Source organism: Nycticebus coucang, chromosome 6 (genome assembly GCF_027406575.1).
Source record: "Nycticebus coucang isolate mNycCou1 chromosome 6, mNycCou1.pri, whole genome shotgun sequence".
Lineage (NCBI taxonomy): Eukaryota > Metazoa > Chordata > Mammalia > Primates > Lorisidae > Nycticebus > Nycticebus coucang.
In genome coordinates, this window is record NC_069785.1 from 68,100,369 (window position 1) to 68,114,046 (window position 13,678).

Sequence of the window (13,678 nt, forward strand, 5' to 3'; positions counted from 1 at the left end):
GAAAATTCAGGTCCTCAGGTTTACTACTCACATTTCAAGTGTTCTAAAGCTTCATGTGGGGCTAGTGGCTATGGTACTGGAGAGCGCAGTGTGAAATACTTTCATCATTGCCCACCGTTGGATGCGACAGCGCTGGAAACCTCTGTCTTTACACATATTCTCCCTTTCTTGAAACATTTTTCCACTCTGTTCTCCCACCGCTTCCCCTATCACATTATCAAAAGGGACTGTGTATACTGCTGTTGTTCCAGTGATTAGCTCTGAAGATCCGTAAATAGAATGGGAAGGACCTTCCAGATAGACCAGTCCCAAGCCCTTTTCCCGTCCTGATCGTCCTCTGTGAGTCTCCAGCCTTTTTCATTCAAAAGCGCGAAGTATCCGCTGACTGCAACGCCTCAAACCGCGGAGACAAGCTGCTGCGCCAACGGAGCCTGGGCCCGCCCCTTTCCCGCCCGCGCCCCGCCCCGCGCGCTGCCTCTCGCAGTGACCCCGGGCCTAGCGCCCCCGCCACCCCCGCTCCTCACTGCGCAGGCGCGGCTCGCGAGCGTGGGTTGTCTCGGAGCTGCCGGGCTGCTGGCGCTCCAGAGTGCGGGGATTTGCGGCCTGCGTTCGGCCCACTCCAGCCCATCACTACCTGAGGCAGCCAGGCGCAGCGAGCCGAGCCTCCCGGCGTTCTGGGCACTGTGGCCATGGAGAATCAGGTGCTGACGCCGCATGTCTACTGGGCTCAGCGACACCGCGAGCTGTATCTGCGCGTGGAGCTGAGTGACGTGCAGGTAAAGGTCGGGTCTGAGCGGCGGGATGCGCGCGGGATCGCGGCTCCGCGTACCCCCCGGGGCCCCATACCCTTTTGTCCATGTGCGCGCGGGACCGGAGAGCCTGTAGTGCGCCAACACAATGCGCGACACGCTGTGCTCCCGGCGTGCTGGCTCTGGTCAGGGCTTACCCTCAGATCCCGGGCCGGGGGCCCGATCCCTCGCAGGCTGAGGGTACCTTATGGGGCTCAGTGAGTCGGCGCAGGCCCCAGAGATTGTCCCGGGCCTCAGAGGCTGTCCCGGGCCTCCCCTTTGTTCACTGTCTGCGGCCTGATGGAGCCCGAGCCCGGCCCTGGGAGTCTGGCCGTGGGGGTTTGGGTTGGTTGAGGCCCTCGGCTATGTGGAATGAGCTCGTGGACCTGGGGTACATTGTGACAGTGGGCTGGGCTGTTGCTGGACATCTAACTTTGGTCAGAGAGTCCACCCAGGCCCCCCCAGGACGTTCAAGAGGCTCGCGTTTGCTTGGGGGATGGGGGGCACACCCACCTCCCAACGTTTAGCAATGGAAATCAATCTTAGTACTTTTAATTTTAATATTCACAGACCTTAAGGAACTGATTCCCCCATTCCCCCCGCCCTCCCCAGCCCCATGTTCTGATGGCTGTGAGCTCAGAATAGTTCTCTATGCTGAGTTGCATAGAGAACTTAAAATGATCTTAAGTTTCATTAAGTATTTATGTTTGATCTCGTTTGGCCCCCAATGTGAGCAAGCTGAAGCCTCCTAATACTGGAGACTCCAGGACCTGTGTACCGACGTGTCTCTGTCCAAATCATCCAAGATTCTGGTCTTTGACGAACTGGAGTTTTCAGTCTGGAATGTTCTTTCTAGAGTCATCCTTACTCTCACCTTCTCCTTGACATCTATGGCACTTTGTACCTTTCCTTAACTGCCCTTAACTCTATCTCTGAATCAGGCATCTATTTGGATGTGTCAACAGACCCAGACACTATGGGTCTGTCATAGTGTCTTGTAAAATGTAGGTACTTTCTGAGTGTTAACTTAATTTTGTTGAATTTAATTTAATCTTTGCTCTGGAACATACTCTTTATGTATACTATATAGTTATACTCCGTGTATATACAAACTGTTTTCCTGTTGAAAGATGAAGTCAATACTGGCCAGAATACCTTTAAATAGGCATGGCATTGCATGATGTGTCATTTAATTTATCAAACCATACTGAATTATACTTTAGCATCAGAATATGAATAAATATTGTGCTGTCTCCCTCTACTCTAGAGTGCTTTAATAAGGTGGGAAAAAACAAACAAAATCTTTTGTAGACAGATATCAAAGTTCCCATTTATAAAGGGTGCATCCGGCAATCAATTAAAAAGTACAGAATGTGTGTTACAACAATGTCTTTAATTAGTTAAGTAGTATGTAGACCAAATTAAATAAACTCAGGCCCTGGCCTCTTTAGGTGCCTATCATATAATAAAGATAGAATACTCTGGATATTTCTGAAGCTACAAGCAGAAAAGGAGATTTTAGGGGGAATGGGGCGATGATGGAGATAAATGGAAATTGGTTTAACAAATGAAAAATGCATTACACATACATGTTTCTTGAAAGATCTAAACCTCTTAGTTAAGAAACATGAACACGTGTTAATCATATTTGGTATATTTAGAAGTATGGAAGCATATATTTGAAATATATAATAGTTAAAAAATGTAAAGGTGGAAAACAAAATTTTCTTTTGGAGAGAGAAATCCTTCTTTTTTTTTTTTTTTTTTAATTTTGGGGGGAAAAGTCTCACCCCACCACGAGTTGAATTTTTGGTTTTCCTGGGGTTTCACATTTGTAATTTTGAGGCATTCATTTCAACTACTATTAGCTTAGAAGCAACATGTTGGTGGGGGCCATGGCACGTGCCTATAATCCCAGCTACTTGGGAGTCTGAGGCAGGAGGATCCCTTGAACAGCCTGGACAACATAGGGAAATCCTATTAAAAAAAAAAAGGCAACATGTTAATACCAACTATTCATAAAAGAAATACTCTAACATATGTAAGGTACCTCGGATATACAAAGACGAGTTAGGCAGACTCAGCTTTTCGAGGGCATACTATCTAGAAGGAAGCATGTTACCCTATGCAAACAAAGTTTTGTTTATGAATAGATTTATTGATAGAACTGAAGTGTGATGTTGAACCAGGTCCCTGTTGTTAAAGGAATTTGTTACCTTTCTTTCATTTAATTAGAGATAACTTCTAGAAATTAGAATTATTCTTGTCAAACTGAGACTGGGAGAACTTTCCAGAAAAAGAATGGCTAGACTTTTAGACAATTGTATTGTGTCAATGCCCCAGAGCCAGAGCCCACCAGGAACATACCCATATTCAAACAAGTCGAGGTTATTGCTCATTGCAGCAGGGATGACCCCATGTGGAGAACCATGTGTGTCCCATTAGGAGGGTTGTAGTCAGGAATCAGAATGAATCTTATCTACAGGGAGGGGAGACTAGCACAAGAATCAAACTGAAACAGGTAGAGAAGTAGCAGTTACTCAGTTTGGTCTTTAGTTTTGTGGGTGGAATAGCCACTATGTGTTTGTCCGTGCTTATACAAAATTATGAAATGGGATTTGGTTCATTTATCAAGGTTTCAGAGTAGGCTTGTCTGAGTTTGGCATTCTGTGAGATCATTTGTGCCTTATTGGAGAGTAACATGGTCTAGCTCTGAGTGCTAGGCCTAATTCTGAATGTCAGGGACTGCTCTTTTTTTCTTTCTCAATTGATTGTTCTGTGCAGGGCCTGTTGAAACCAGTGGTTCTGCCTCAGGATGAAGCAATTCATTTATTTGTTCAATAAAAACCTTTTATAGACTGCCTACTCTTGTCTATCATTAAACTACATGCGCCATTCTTGGACAGCTCTCTATCCCTGCTTTCCCTAGCATATCTCCAGCTCATTTGTAAGTGTGGTTTTAAAGTGTTGAGTTCTAGTTTGGGGGTACCAGCTCTGCCTCCCTCCCTCCTGACATGGAGAAGTGTTCAGTTCTTACACCTCTATTCTGTCTTTGGAGCTGTAGGGCTAGTGACTGATGAGAAACCATCGCTAATATGAGGAGGAATAGTGGACAATAAAAATTTCAACAGTGACATTGCCTGTGCTTGAGGTGACTAGTAGCAAAGAGGCCAACTGGGGCAGGGTTACTTTCAAAATAGAGTTTACTTTCAAGATAAGTTTAATGGGCATGTTTTTGCCAACAATTATAGTTGTTTATCATTTGTTCATTTGTCGAGGTTTTTGTTCATTTTGGTCATTGTGAGTAAGTGCACAGCTCTGTTTGGGAGCTGTTTGAAAGGTACTGTTCTTTTCCTTACTTAACAGAGTCTGGTGGAAAGAGTGATAACTGAAGAGATTGGGTCCTTGCTCTTCCCCTTCTATCTGGTGCCCCTGATCCTTAACTTTTGTGAGCTTCAGTCTCTTCATCCAGATAAATATGAATAATATTACCTAATTCACAGGACCATCTTGAGTTTTGAATTGGATAAGTGCTTTGCAAGTGCTTTGTAAATTCTAATGTGCTGTTTAAGTGTGAAGGATTATGATAGTGATACTAAACCTTAGATGAGAAGGACAATGCAGAGAACAATGGAACAGAATAATTATTAGCAGACCCATCCGTATGTGAAAACTCACAGTATGACAGAGGCGGTTTTACAAATGAATGGGGAGAAAATGAATCATTCAGGATATTATATTGGGACAATTGGCAATCCAAAGAGCAGAAAGATAAAATAAGATTCTGCCTTATGCCATATACAAAAATTAATTTCAGGTGGATTCATGACATAAATGTATAAAATAAAACTATAATAATGCTAAAAGAAAAATGGGGACTATGTTTATGATATTGGGGTGGGAGAAATGTCTTAAGACACAAAAACCATAAATCTCAAAGGCAAAGATTGATAAATTAGATGAAGATATTGTAGCACATATCATCAAGAGATGATGAATATCTTGAATATTTAAAGGCTGCCTAAGGATCTGTGAGAAGTTGACACACACATTACCCAATAGTGAAAGGGGCAGATCGTGTACATATTTCAGAGTAAAAGGAAACAAGAATGGCCAGTAAGTCTGAAAAGATGCCTAATCTCAGTTATACTCAAGCACTTATACAGGCATGCTTCACTTTATTGCTCTCTATAGATACTTTGTTTTTTTACAGAGTGAAGGGTTGTGGCAGCTCTGTGTTGAATAAGTCTGTTGGTGCCATTTTGATAATATTATGTGCTCACTTCATATCTCTGTGTCACATTTTGGTAATTCTCTCAGTATTTAAAAATTTTCTGTTATTATATCTGTTATGGTGGTATGTCATCAGTGATCTTTGATGTTACTATTGTAATTGTTTTGAGGTACCATACCCATAGAAGATGGAGAACTTAATCAATAAATGTTGTGTGTGTTCTCCTGCTCTGACTGGCCATCCCTGTTTCTCTCCCCTTTCCTTGCGTCTTCCTGTATCCCCTGAGATACAGCAATATTGAAATAGGCTTAATAACTCTATAGTGACTGAGTGTGGGACTCACCCCTATAATCCTAGCACTTTGGGAGGCCAAGGTGGGAGGATCGCTTGAGGCCAGGAGTTTGAGACCAGTCTGGGCAACATAGTGAGACCTTATCTCTACAAAAAATAAAAATTAGTTGGACATAGTGGTGCACTCCTGTAGTCCTAGCTACTCAGGAAGGCAGGAAGGATCACTTGAGCCCAGGTGTTTGAGGTTAGCGGTGAGCTATGATCTGTGCCACTCTACTCTAGCCAGGGTGACAAAGTGAGAGTATCTCTTAAAACAAACAATGGCCTTAGGTGTTCAAGTGAAAAGAAGAGTCACCTTTCTTTTACTTTATATCAAAAGAGAGAAATAATTAAGCTTAGTGAACTAAGCATGTTAAAAACAGAGGTAGGCCAGAAGCTAGGCCACTTGGCCAATTAAAGAGGTTGTGAATGCAGAGGAAAAGTTCTTGAAGGAAATTAAAAGTACTACTCCAGTGAACAAATGACTGATAAGAAAGCAAAACAGCCTTCTTGCTGAATATGGAGAAAGTTCCAGTGGTCTGGATAGAAGATCAAACCAGCCACACATTCCCTTAAACCAAAGACTAATCCAGACCGAGGACCTAACTCTCTTCAATTCTGTGAAAGCCAAGAAAGGTGAGGAAGTTGCAGAAAAAAATTGGAAGCTAGTAAAGGTTGTGGCATAAAGTTTAAGGTTATCTCCCTAATATAAAAATGCAAGGTGAAACAGTTAAGTGCTAATGGAGAAGCTGCAGCAAGCTATCCAGATCTAGCTAAGATCACCCATGAAGGTGGCTACACTAACTAAACAACAGATTTTCAGTGTAGATGAAACAACCTTCTTTTGGAAGAAGATGCCTACAGCTTTCATAGCTAGAGAGGAGAAGTCAATACCTGGCCTTAAAGCTTCAAAAGAAAGGTTGACTCATTTGTAGGGGCTACTGTAGCTGATGACTTTAAAATTGAAGCTAATACTCATTTACTGTTCCCTAAACCCTAGAACCCTTAAGAATTATGCTAAATTACTTAGCCTGTGTTCTGTAAATGGAACAACAAAGCCTGGGTGACAGCACATCTGTTTACAGCGAGGTTTACTGAGTATTTTAAGCTCGCTGTTCAGACCTGCAGAATAAAAGACTCCTTTCAAAATATTACTGCTCATCAACAGTCCACCTGCTCATCCGCGAGCTCTTATGGAGATGTCAAGAAGATTAATGTTATTTTTATGCCTGCTAGAACAGCATCCATTCTGCAGTCCCTGGATCAAGGACTGACCTAAGTGATTTTGACTTTCAAGCCTTAATTATTTAGAAAATACATTTTGTAAGGCTCTAAGCTGCCATGGGTAGTGATTCCTGTGATGGATCTGGGCAAAGTACATGGAAAACCTCCTGGAATGGATATACTATTCTAGAAGATATTAAGAACATTCATGAGAGGAGGTCAAAATAGCAACATCAACAAGGGTTTGGAAGAAGTTGATTCTAACCCTCATGGGGGACTCTCAGGGCTTCAAGACTTCAGTGGATGAAGTAACTGCAAGTGTGGTAGAGGCGGAAGGGTGACGCTTTGCTGCAGTCTCATGATAAAACTTGAATGGATGAGGAGTTGCTTCAAATGGATGGGCAAAGAAAGTGGCTTCTTGAGATGGAATCTATTCCTGGTAAAAATGCAATGATGACAAAGGACTCAGAATATCACATAAAACTGTAGTTGAAAGCAGCAGCAGGGTTTGAGAGTATTGACTTCATTTTGAAAGAAGTTCTACTGTGGACAAAATGCTATCAGACAGCATCACATGCTACAAGGAAATCTTTTGTGATCTGGCAAACTTCACTGCTGTCTTATTTTAAGAAATTGCCACAGCCACCCATCCCTGGTCATCTACCACCCTCATCAGGGAGCAGCCATCAACATGGAGGCGAGACCTCCACCAGCCAAAAGATGAGAGCTCACTTGAAGGCTCAGATGATTGGTAGCATTTTTTTTTAACAATACAGTATTTTAAAATGTAAGTTATGTACCTTTTTAGAGCTAGTGCTATAGCATACTTTATACTAGACTATAGTGTAATGTAAACATAATGTTTATATGCACTGAGAAACCAGAAAACGTGTGTGATTTGTTCTGTCGCAGTATATGCATTATTGTGATGATCTGGAACTGAACCTGCAATATCTCCGAGGTAAGCCTGCAAGTTAAAATGATAGGATACTATTTTTTGTATTAGACTGGGCAAAATGAAGAAAGTCTGATGTGACCAGCTATTGGTGAGACTGTTCAGTGATGGACAGTTTGTTGATGGGAGTATTAATTAGCACAACTGATTTGGAGAACAGTTCGGCACAATCTAGTCAAGCTGAAGATGTGTATGTACTTGTGACTAAGTTCTGCTCATTAGAGACGCTCTTACACATGTGCTGAAAGAGGTAGAATGTTCATTGCAGCAAAAAAATTGAAAACAGCCTCAATTTTTATCAACAGAATAAATTGTGGTATACAATGGAACACCATATAACAACTGAAAAGAATGAAACAGAACCATCTCTATGTTTTAACTATAGAGGTAGAACTTAGAAATATAATATCAAATAAAAAGCAAGTTGAAAAATGTTATAGGCAGTATGAAAATATTTATGTAGCATGTAAAATAAGTATATGTTAAGAATACCCAACACGTTTTAGGTGAATACAGAAATACAATGGAAGTGACAAACTAATTCTAAAATTATTGTTTACCTGTTTTTTTTTTTTTTTTTGGCCAGGGCTAGGTTTGAACCCGCCACCTCTGGCATATGGGACCGGCGCCCTACTCCTTGAGCCACAGGCGCCGCCCAGTTATTGTTTACCTGTGAATATAGATTGTGTTTGACAGAGAGAGGACAGAGGGATTGAGTAATTGTATAACTGTATCTTTACCTGTTTTGTTTCTTTTTTTAAAAACTGAGGCAAATAAAGCAAAATGCTAATGAATGATAAGTATAGTGGTTATTTGCTGTATTTTTCTATGTTTAGCTAATTGCTTGAAATATTTCACGAAAATTCAGTAAGTCTAAGCTATTTATAAACTATTTTATGAAAACACTCATAAAGCAGTACCAGCTAAATTAAGTAATTTGGTAATAAGCACTCATAGTGCTCTGGGCACAATGTTAGATCCTTTTTTTTTTTGAGACAGAGTCTCACTATGTCACCCTCAGTAGAGTGCTGTGGCATCACAGCTCACAGCAACCTCCAATGCTTGGGTTTAAGCGATTCTCTTGCCTCAGCCTCCCAAGTAGCTGGGACTACAGTAATGCAGTTGTCATTGTTGTTTAGCTGACCCTGGCTGGGTTTGAACCCAACAGTCTTGGTGTATGTGGCCAGTGCCCTATCCACTGAGCTATGGGCACCGCCAGTAGAGGCTATATTAAATAACGGTGGTCAGAGATTCATTGAGGAGGTGATTGGAGTTGAGTGAAACTTGAATTCAATGAATTACACAGAAAGCTAGGGGAAGAAGATTCCAGTAAGTCCGCAGACTTAAAGGCATGCAAAGGCTTGGTGGGTTCTAGAGCAGAAAAGGTATTAGTATGTTCAGAATGTAGTAAGTGAGGAGTAAGTTAGAGGGAGACAAGTTTGGAAGGGTTTGCAAGATGTAGGTCATGTAGAGCCTTGTTGTCATGGTAAGGAGTTTGGATTTTATTATAAAAGCAATGGGACACTATTAAAGAGTTTTAAGCAGAGAAGTAACTTTTTAGGATTTTTTTCTTTTTTTTTTTTTTTTGAGACAGAATCTCACTCTGTCGCCCTGGGTAAGAGTGCCGTGGCATCATAGCTTACTGCAACCTCAAACTCTTGGGCTCAAGCGATCTCTTGCCTCAGTCTCCCAAGTAGTTGGGACTACAGGTGCCCACCACAATGATGCTCAGCTAGTTTTTCTATTTTTTAAAATTATTATAATTTTTTTTTTGAGACAGAGTCTTACTATGTCACCCTTAGTAGAGGTAGAGTGCTGTAGTGTCACAGCTCACAGCAACCTCCAACTCTTAGGCTTAAGCGATTCTCTTGCCGTGGCCTCCCAAGTAGCTGAGCCTATAGGCGCCCACCACAAGGCCTGGCTTTTTGTTGTTGTCATTGTCATTGTCATTGTTGTTTAGTAGGCCTGGGCCAGGTTCAAGCCCGCCAGCCCCAGTGTATGTGGCTGGTGCCCTAGCCACTGAGCTGCAGGTGCTGAGCCTAGTTTTTCTATTTTTTTTAGAGACGGGGTCTGGGTCTTGCTCAGGCTAGTCTTGAACTCCTGAGCTCAAGTGATCCACCCACCTGAGCCTCCCAAAGTACTAGGAATATAGGTGGGAACCATCATACCTGGCTAGGATTTGTGTTTTTTTTTTTTTTTTTGTAGAGACAGAGTCTCACTTTACGGCCCTCGGTAGAGTGCCGTGGCCTCACACAGCTCACAGCAACCTCCAACTCCTGGGCTTAAGCGATTCTCTTGCCTCAGCCTCCCAAGTAGCTGGTACTACAGGCGCCCGCCACAACGCCCGGCTATTTTTTTGGTTGCAGTTTGGCCGGGCCGGGTTTGAACCCGCCATCCTCGGTATATGGGGCCGGCGCCTTAGGGACTGAGCCACAGGCGCCGCCCGGATTTGTGTTTTATAAAAAGAATGATTCTGGCTTCTATGTGAATTATAAGGTGTCACAAGTGAAATCTGGAAAGCCATTTAGTGTGTGTAAGAGATAAAGTGGCTTGGTCTAGGGCTGCCACTGGAGATGGAGAACCATGGACAGACTTGATATATATTTGGAGAGAACCTTCAGGTCTGGATGGATTTCATGTGGAGGAGGAAGAGAAAAGAATCAAGTTTTTTAATTTTTTTTTTTTTTTTGTAGAGACAGAGTCTCACTGTACCGCCCTCGGTAGAGTGCCGTGGCGTCACACGGCTCACAGCAACCTCTAACTCTTGGGCTTACGCGATTCTCTTGCCTCAGCCTCCCGAGCAGCTGGGACTACAGGCGAAGTTTTTTAATTTTTTAAATTTAGTTTTAAAATTTTGTCTTAAGCACAGAGTAGATGATAGTACAATTTCCTGAAATAGCTAAGGTGAGGTTTAGGGACCCAAATCATCCCCATTTGGACATACTAGTTGGGAACGCTTGTTTTATTTATTTATTTATTTTTTTTTGTAGAGACAGAGTCTCACTGTACCGCCCTCGGGTAGAGTGCCGTGGCGTCACACGGCTCACAGCAACCTCTAACTCTTGGGCTTACGCGATTCTCTTGCCTCAGCCTCCCGAGCAGCTGGGACTACAGGCGCCCGCCACAACGCCCGGCTATGTTTCTGTTGCAGTTTGGCCGGGGCTGGGTTTGAACCTGCCACCCTCGGTATATGGGGCCGGCGCCCTACTCACTCAGCCACAGGTGCCGCCCGGGAACGCTTGTTTTAAACAGTATCCACATTTAAGGTAGTAGTCTTAAAATTGAATTTTATGATAACTTAGACTTAATTGATTTCAAAACGCATAATTATTTTATATATCATGAAGAGAAAAAGTGCTTCTGATTAAATTATGACATATGGTTTCTTATTACTTTGAATATTTTTTATTTATTGAAAGAGTGCGTTAGGCTTATTTAAGCTGTTAATGTTGTCCAGCCAAAGTCTGCCAGAAACACACCATGTAGTTAAACAAGTTGGATTTATGGCTTATTTCAGTGAAGAAGAACATGTAACCATGGAGAAACATGTCTCAGTAAGAGGGTATAGAAGATTTGGGTTTGGCTTAGCGATTCTGGGAAGGTCTGAGAAAGTGAAGTTTTGGTTTAGATTGGATGCTGAAAGAAAGCAGGGACAATTCTGTGATTATTGGGTATTTTGTGGATGGTATAGTGGCCTGTCGTTAGACAAAGTTGTGCAATGGTCTGACTGTGCTTCAGACCAGCTTGTAACAGCATTGAAGTCTATCTGTAAATACCAGATCAGTTTTGTATGTCAGAGGCTACTTGTTTTCTTTCTCAAAATATTGGTTTGGTTTTTTCTTTTCTTTTCTTTTTTTTTTTTTTTTAGACAGTCTCACTCTGTTGCCCTGGGTAGAGTGCCAAGGGGTGGTTGGTAGCTTACAGCAATCTCATACTCTTGGGGTTGAGTTCCTCTTATCTCAGCCTCCCAAGTAGTTGGGACTGCAGGCGCCCATCATAACACCCAGCTAATTTTTCTATTTTTAGTAGAGATGGGGTCTCACTCTTGCTCAGGCTGGTCTTGATCTCCTGAACTCAAGCAGTCCATCCACATTGGCCTCCCAAAGTGGAGGATTACAGGCAGGAGCCACGGTGCCCAGCCATTGTGAATGTTGTTTAGATAAAATTCAATAAAAAAGGATAAAAAAGCCAATCTTGAAATTAAATACAATCAGAATCAAAAGGACCTAATTGTATATCAGATTTTTTGTGTGTCAGATTGATAACATAATCATATAGATTAATTAATACAAATAACATTGAATGTAGTACTCTGGTTCTTGAGTGGAATATATATATATATATTTTAATCAACCCTACCCCTTTTAGTAGAATATGTTTTAAGGATGAAAAGAACAAGTACATGTTATGGTTAGTAAGCTTATTATTAATATAAACATTGACATTCTAATTCAGATACTTTTATTAGAGCAAAACAAGTAAATGTATTAATATTATTAGGAACCAGGGTTTTCACTGCAAAAGATAAAAATACTAAATAGCAGAAGGTAAGGAACAGGCCTGTAATAGTAAATTTGAGTTGGAAATTTCAGTCTTAATCGTGATTTAAATAGTGTCAGGCTAGGCCACTAAAAGATGAATGGGAGTGAGCCTCCGCGTGTCCAGCTCATGGCTTCTCAGTTACTGTTCCCTACTAAAGGAACTAAGGCTCCTCGAAGAAATGGCCAATTGTTGCAAGTCTGTGGCAGAAAAAGTACAACACCCTCAGAGGATTTAAGGTCATGTCAGAACAATACAGGAACACATTTGAAGGGATTTCCACTGGCCAAATTTGTGACAATTTGCACATTTAAAAAAAAATGATGATGATAGATTTTTCTTTTTTTTTTTTGGCAGAACAAAGTCTTACTTTGTCACCACCGGTAGAGTACCATGATTTCACAGCTTACAGCAACCTCAAACTCTCGGGCTCAAGCGATTCTCTTGACTCAGCCTCCCAAGTAGCTGAGACTAGGCGCCCACCACAATGTCCAGCTAATTTTTTCTGTTTTTAGTAGAGATAGGGTTTTGCTCTTTCTCAGGCTGGTCTTGGACTCCTGCTCAAGGGATTCTCCTACCTCGGCCTCCCAGAGTGCTAGGATTACAGGTATGAGCCATTGCACCCAGCTGATAATGGATTTTGGCAGAGGGGATTACCAGAGAAAATCCATGAGTCCGTAGTGATAGTCAAAAAGAAGTAGGGTGGAAAAGGGAAGGCAGGAGGTGGTTATAAGAGGGCACCAGGAGGGGTCTGGAACTGTTCAGTATCTTGACTGTGATAGTAGATAGATGAATCTATGTATGTTATAAAATTGTGTAGAATTGGGCAGCGCCTGTGGCTCAGTCGGTAAGGCGCCGGCCCCATATACCGAGGGTGACGGGTTCAAACCCGGCCCCGGCCAAACTGCAACCAAAAAAAAATAGCCGGGCGTTGTGGCGGGCGCCTATAGTCCCAGCTACTTGGGAGGCTGAGGCAAGAGAATCACTTAAGCCCAGGAGTTGGAGGTTGCTGTGAGCCGTGTGACGCCACGGCACTCTACCGAGGGCCATAAAGTGAGACTCTGTCTCTACAAAAAAAAAAAAAAAAAAAAATTGTGTAGAATTTAGCACACAGACCCATAGGCATATACACACAATTGAGTCCAAGTAAAATTGGGGAAATCTGAATAAGATAGGTAGATTGTCTTAATGTCAGAATCTTGATTATCATATTATACCATAATTTGTAATATTTACCCATTAGTAGAACCTAAGCAAAGTGTACAAGGGATCTCTTGGCATTATTTCTTAGAATTGTTTGAATCTACAATCATCTTAATAAAAATTTCAGTTATATAAAGGAGAGGTCAGATGTGGTGGCTCACACCTGTAATCCTAGCACTTCAAGAGGCTGAGACTTAATCAATTAAGTCTAAGTTATCATAAAATTCAATTTTAAGACTACTACTTTAAATGTGGATACTGTTTAAAACAAGAGTTTCCAACTAATATGTCCAAATGGGGATGATTTGGGTCCTTAAACCTCACCTCTAGTCTTCGAAGGATCTCTTGAGGCCAGGAATTTGAGACCAGCTTGGATAACACAGTGAGACTCCATTTCTACAAAAA

At 42.0% G+C, this 13,678-nt stretch overlaps 1 protein-coding gene across 1 annotated transcript in view; it reads left to right on the forward strand.

Moving 5' to 3' along the window:
- Window positions 1-503: 503 nt before the first annotated feature.
- Window positions 504-13,678, forward strand: part of HACD3 (3-hydroxyacyl-CoA dehydratase 3) — a 46,592-nt gene continuing 33,417 nt past the window's right edge. Inside the window, exon 1 of the mRNA XM_053595419.1 lies at window positions 504-776. Coding sequence (XP_053451394.1) covers window positions 690-776 — 87 coding nt within the window. The 5' untranslated portion in view covers window positions 504-689. The remainder of the gene's footprint in view (window positions 777-13,678) is intronic.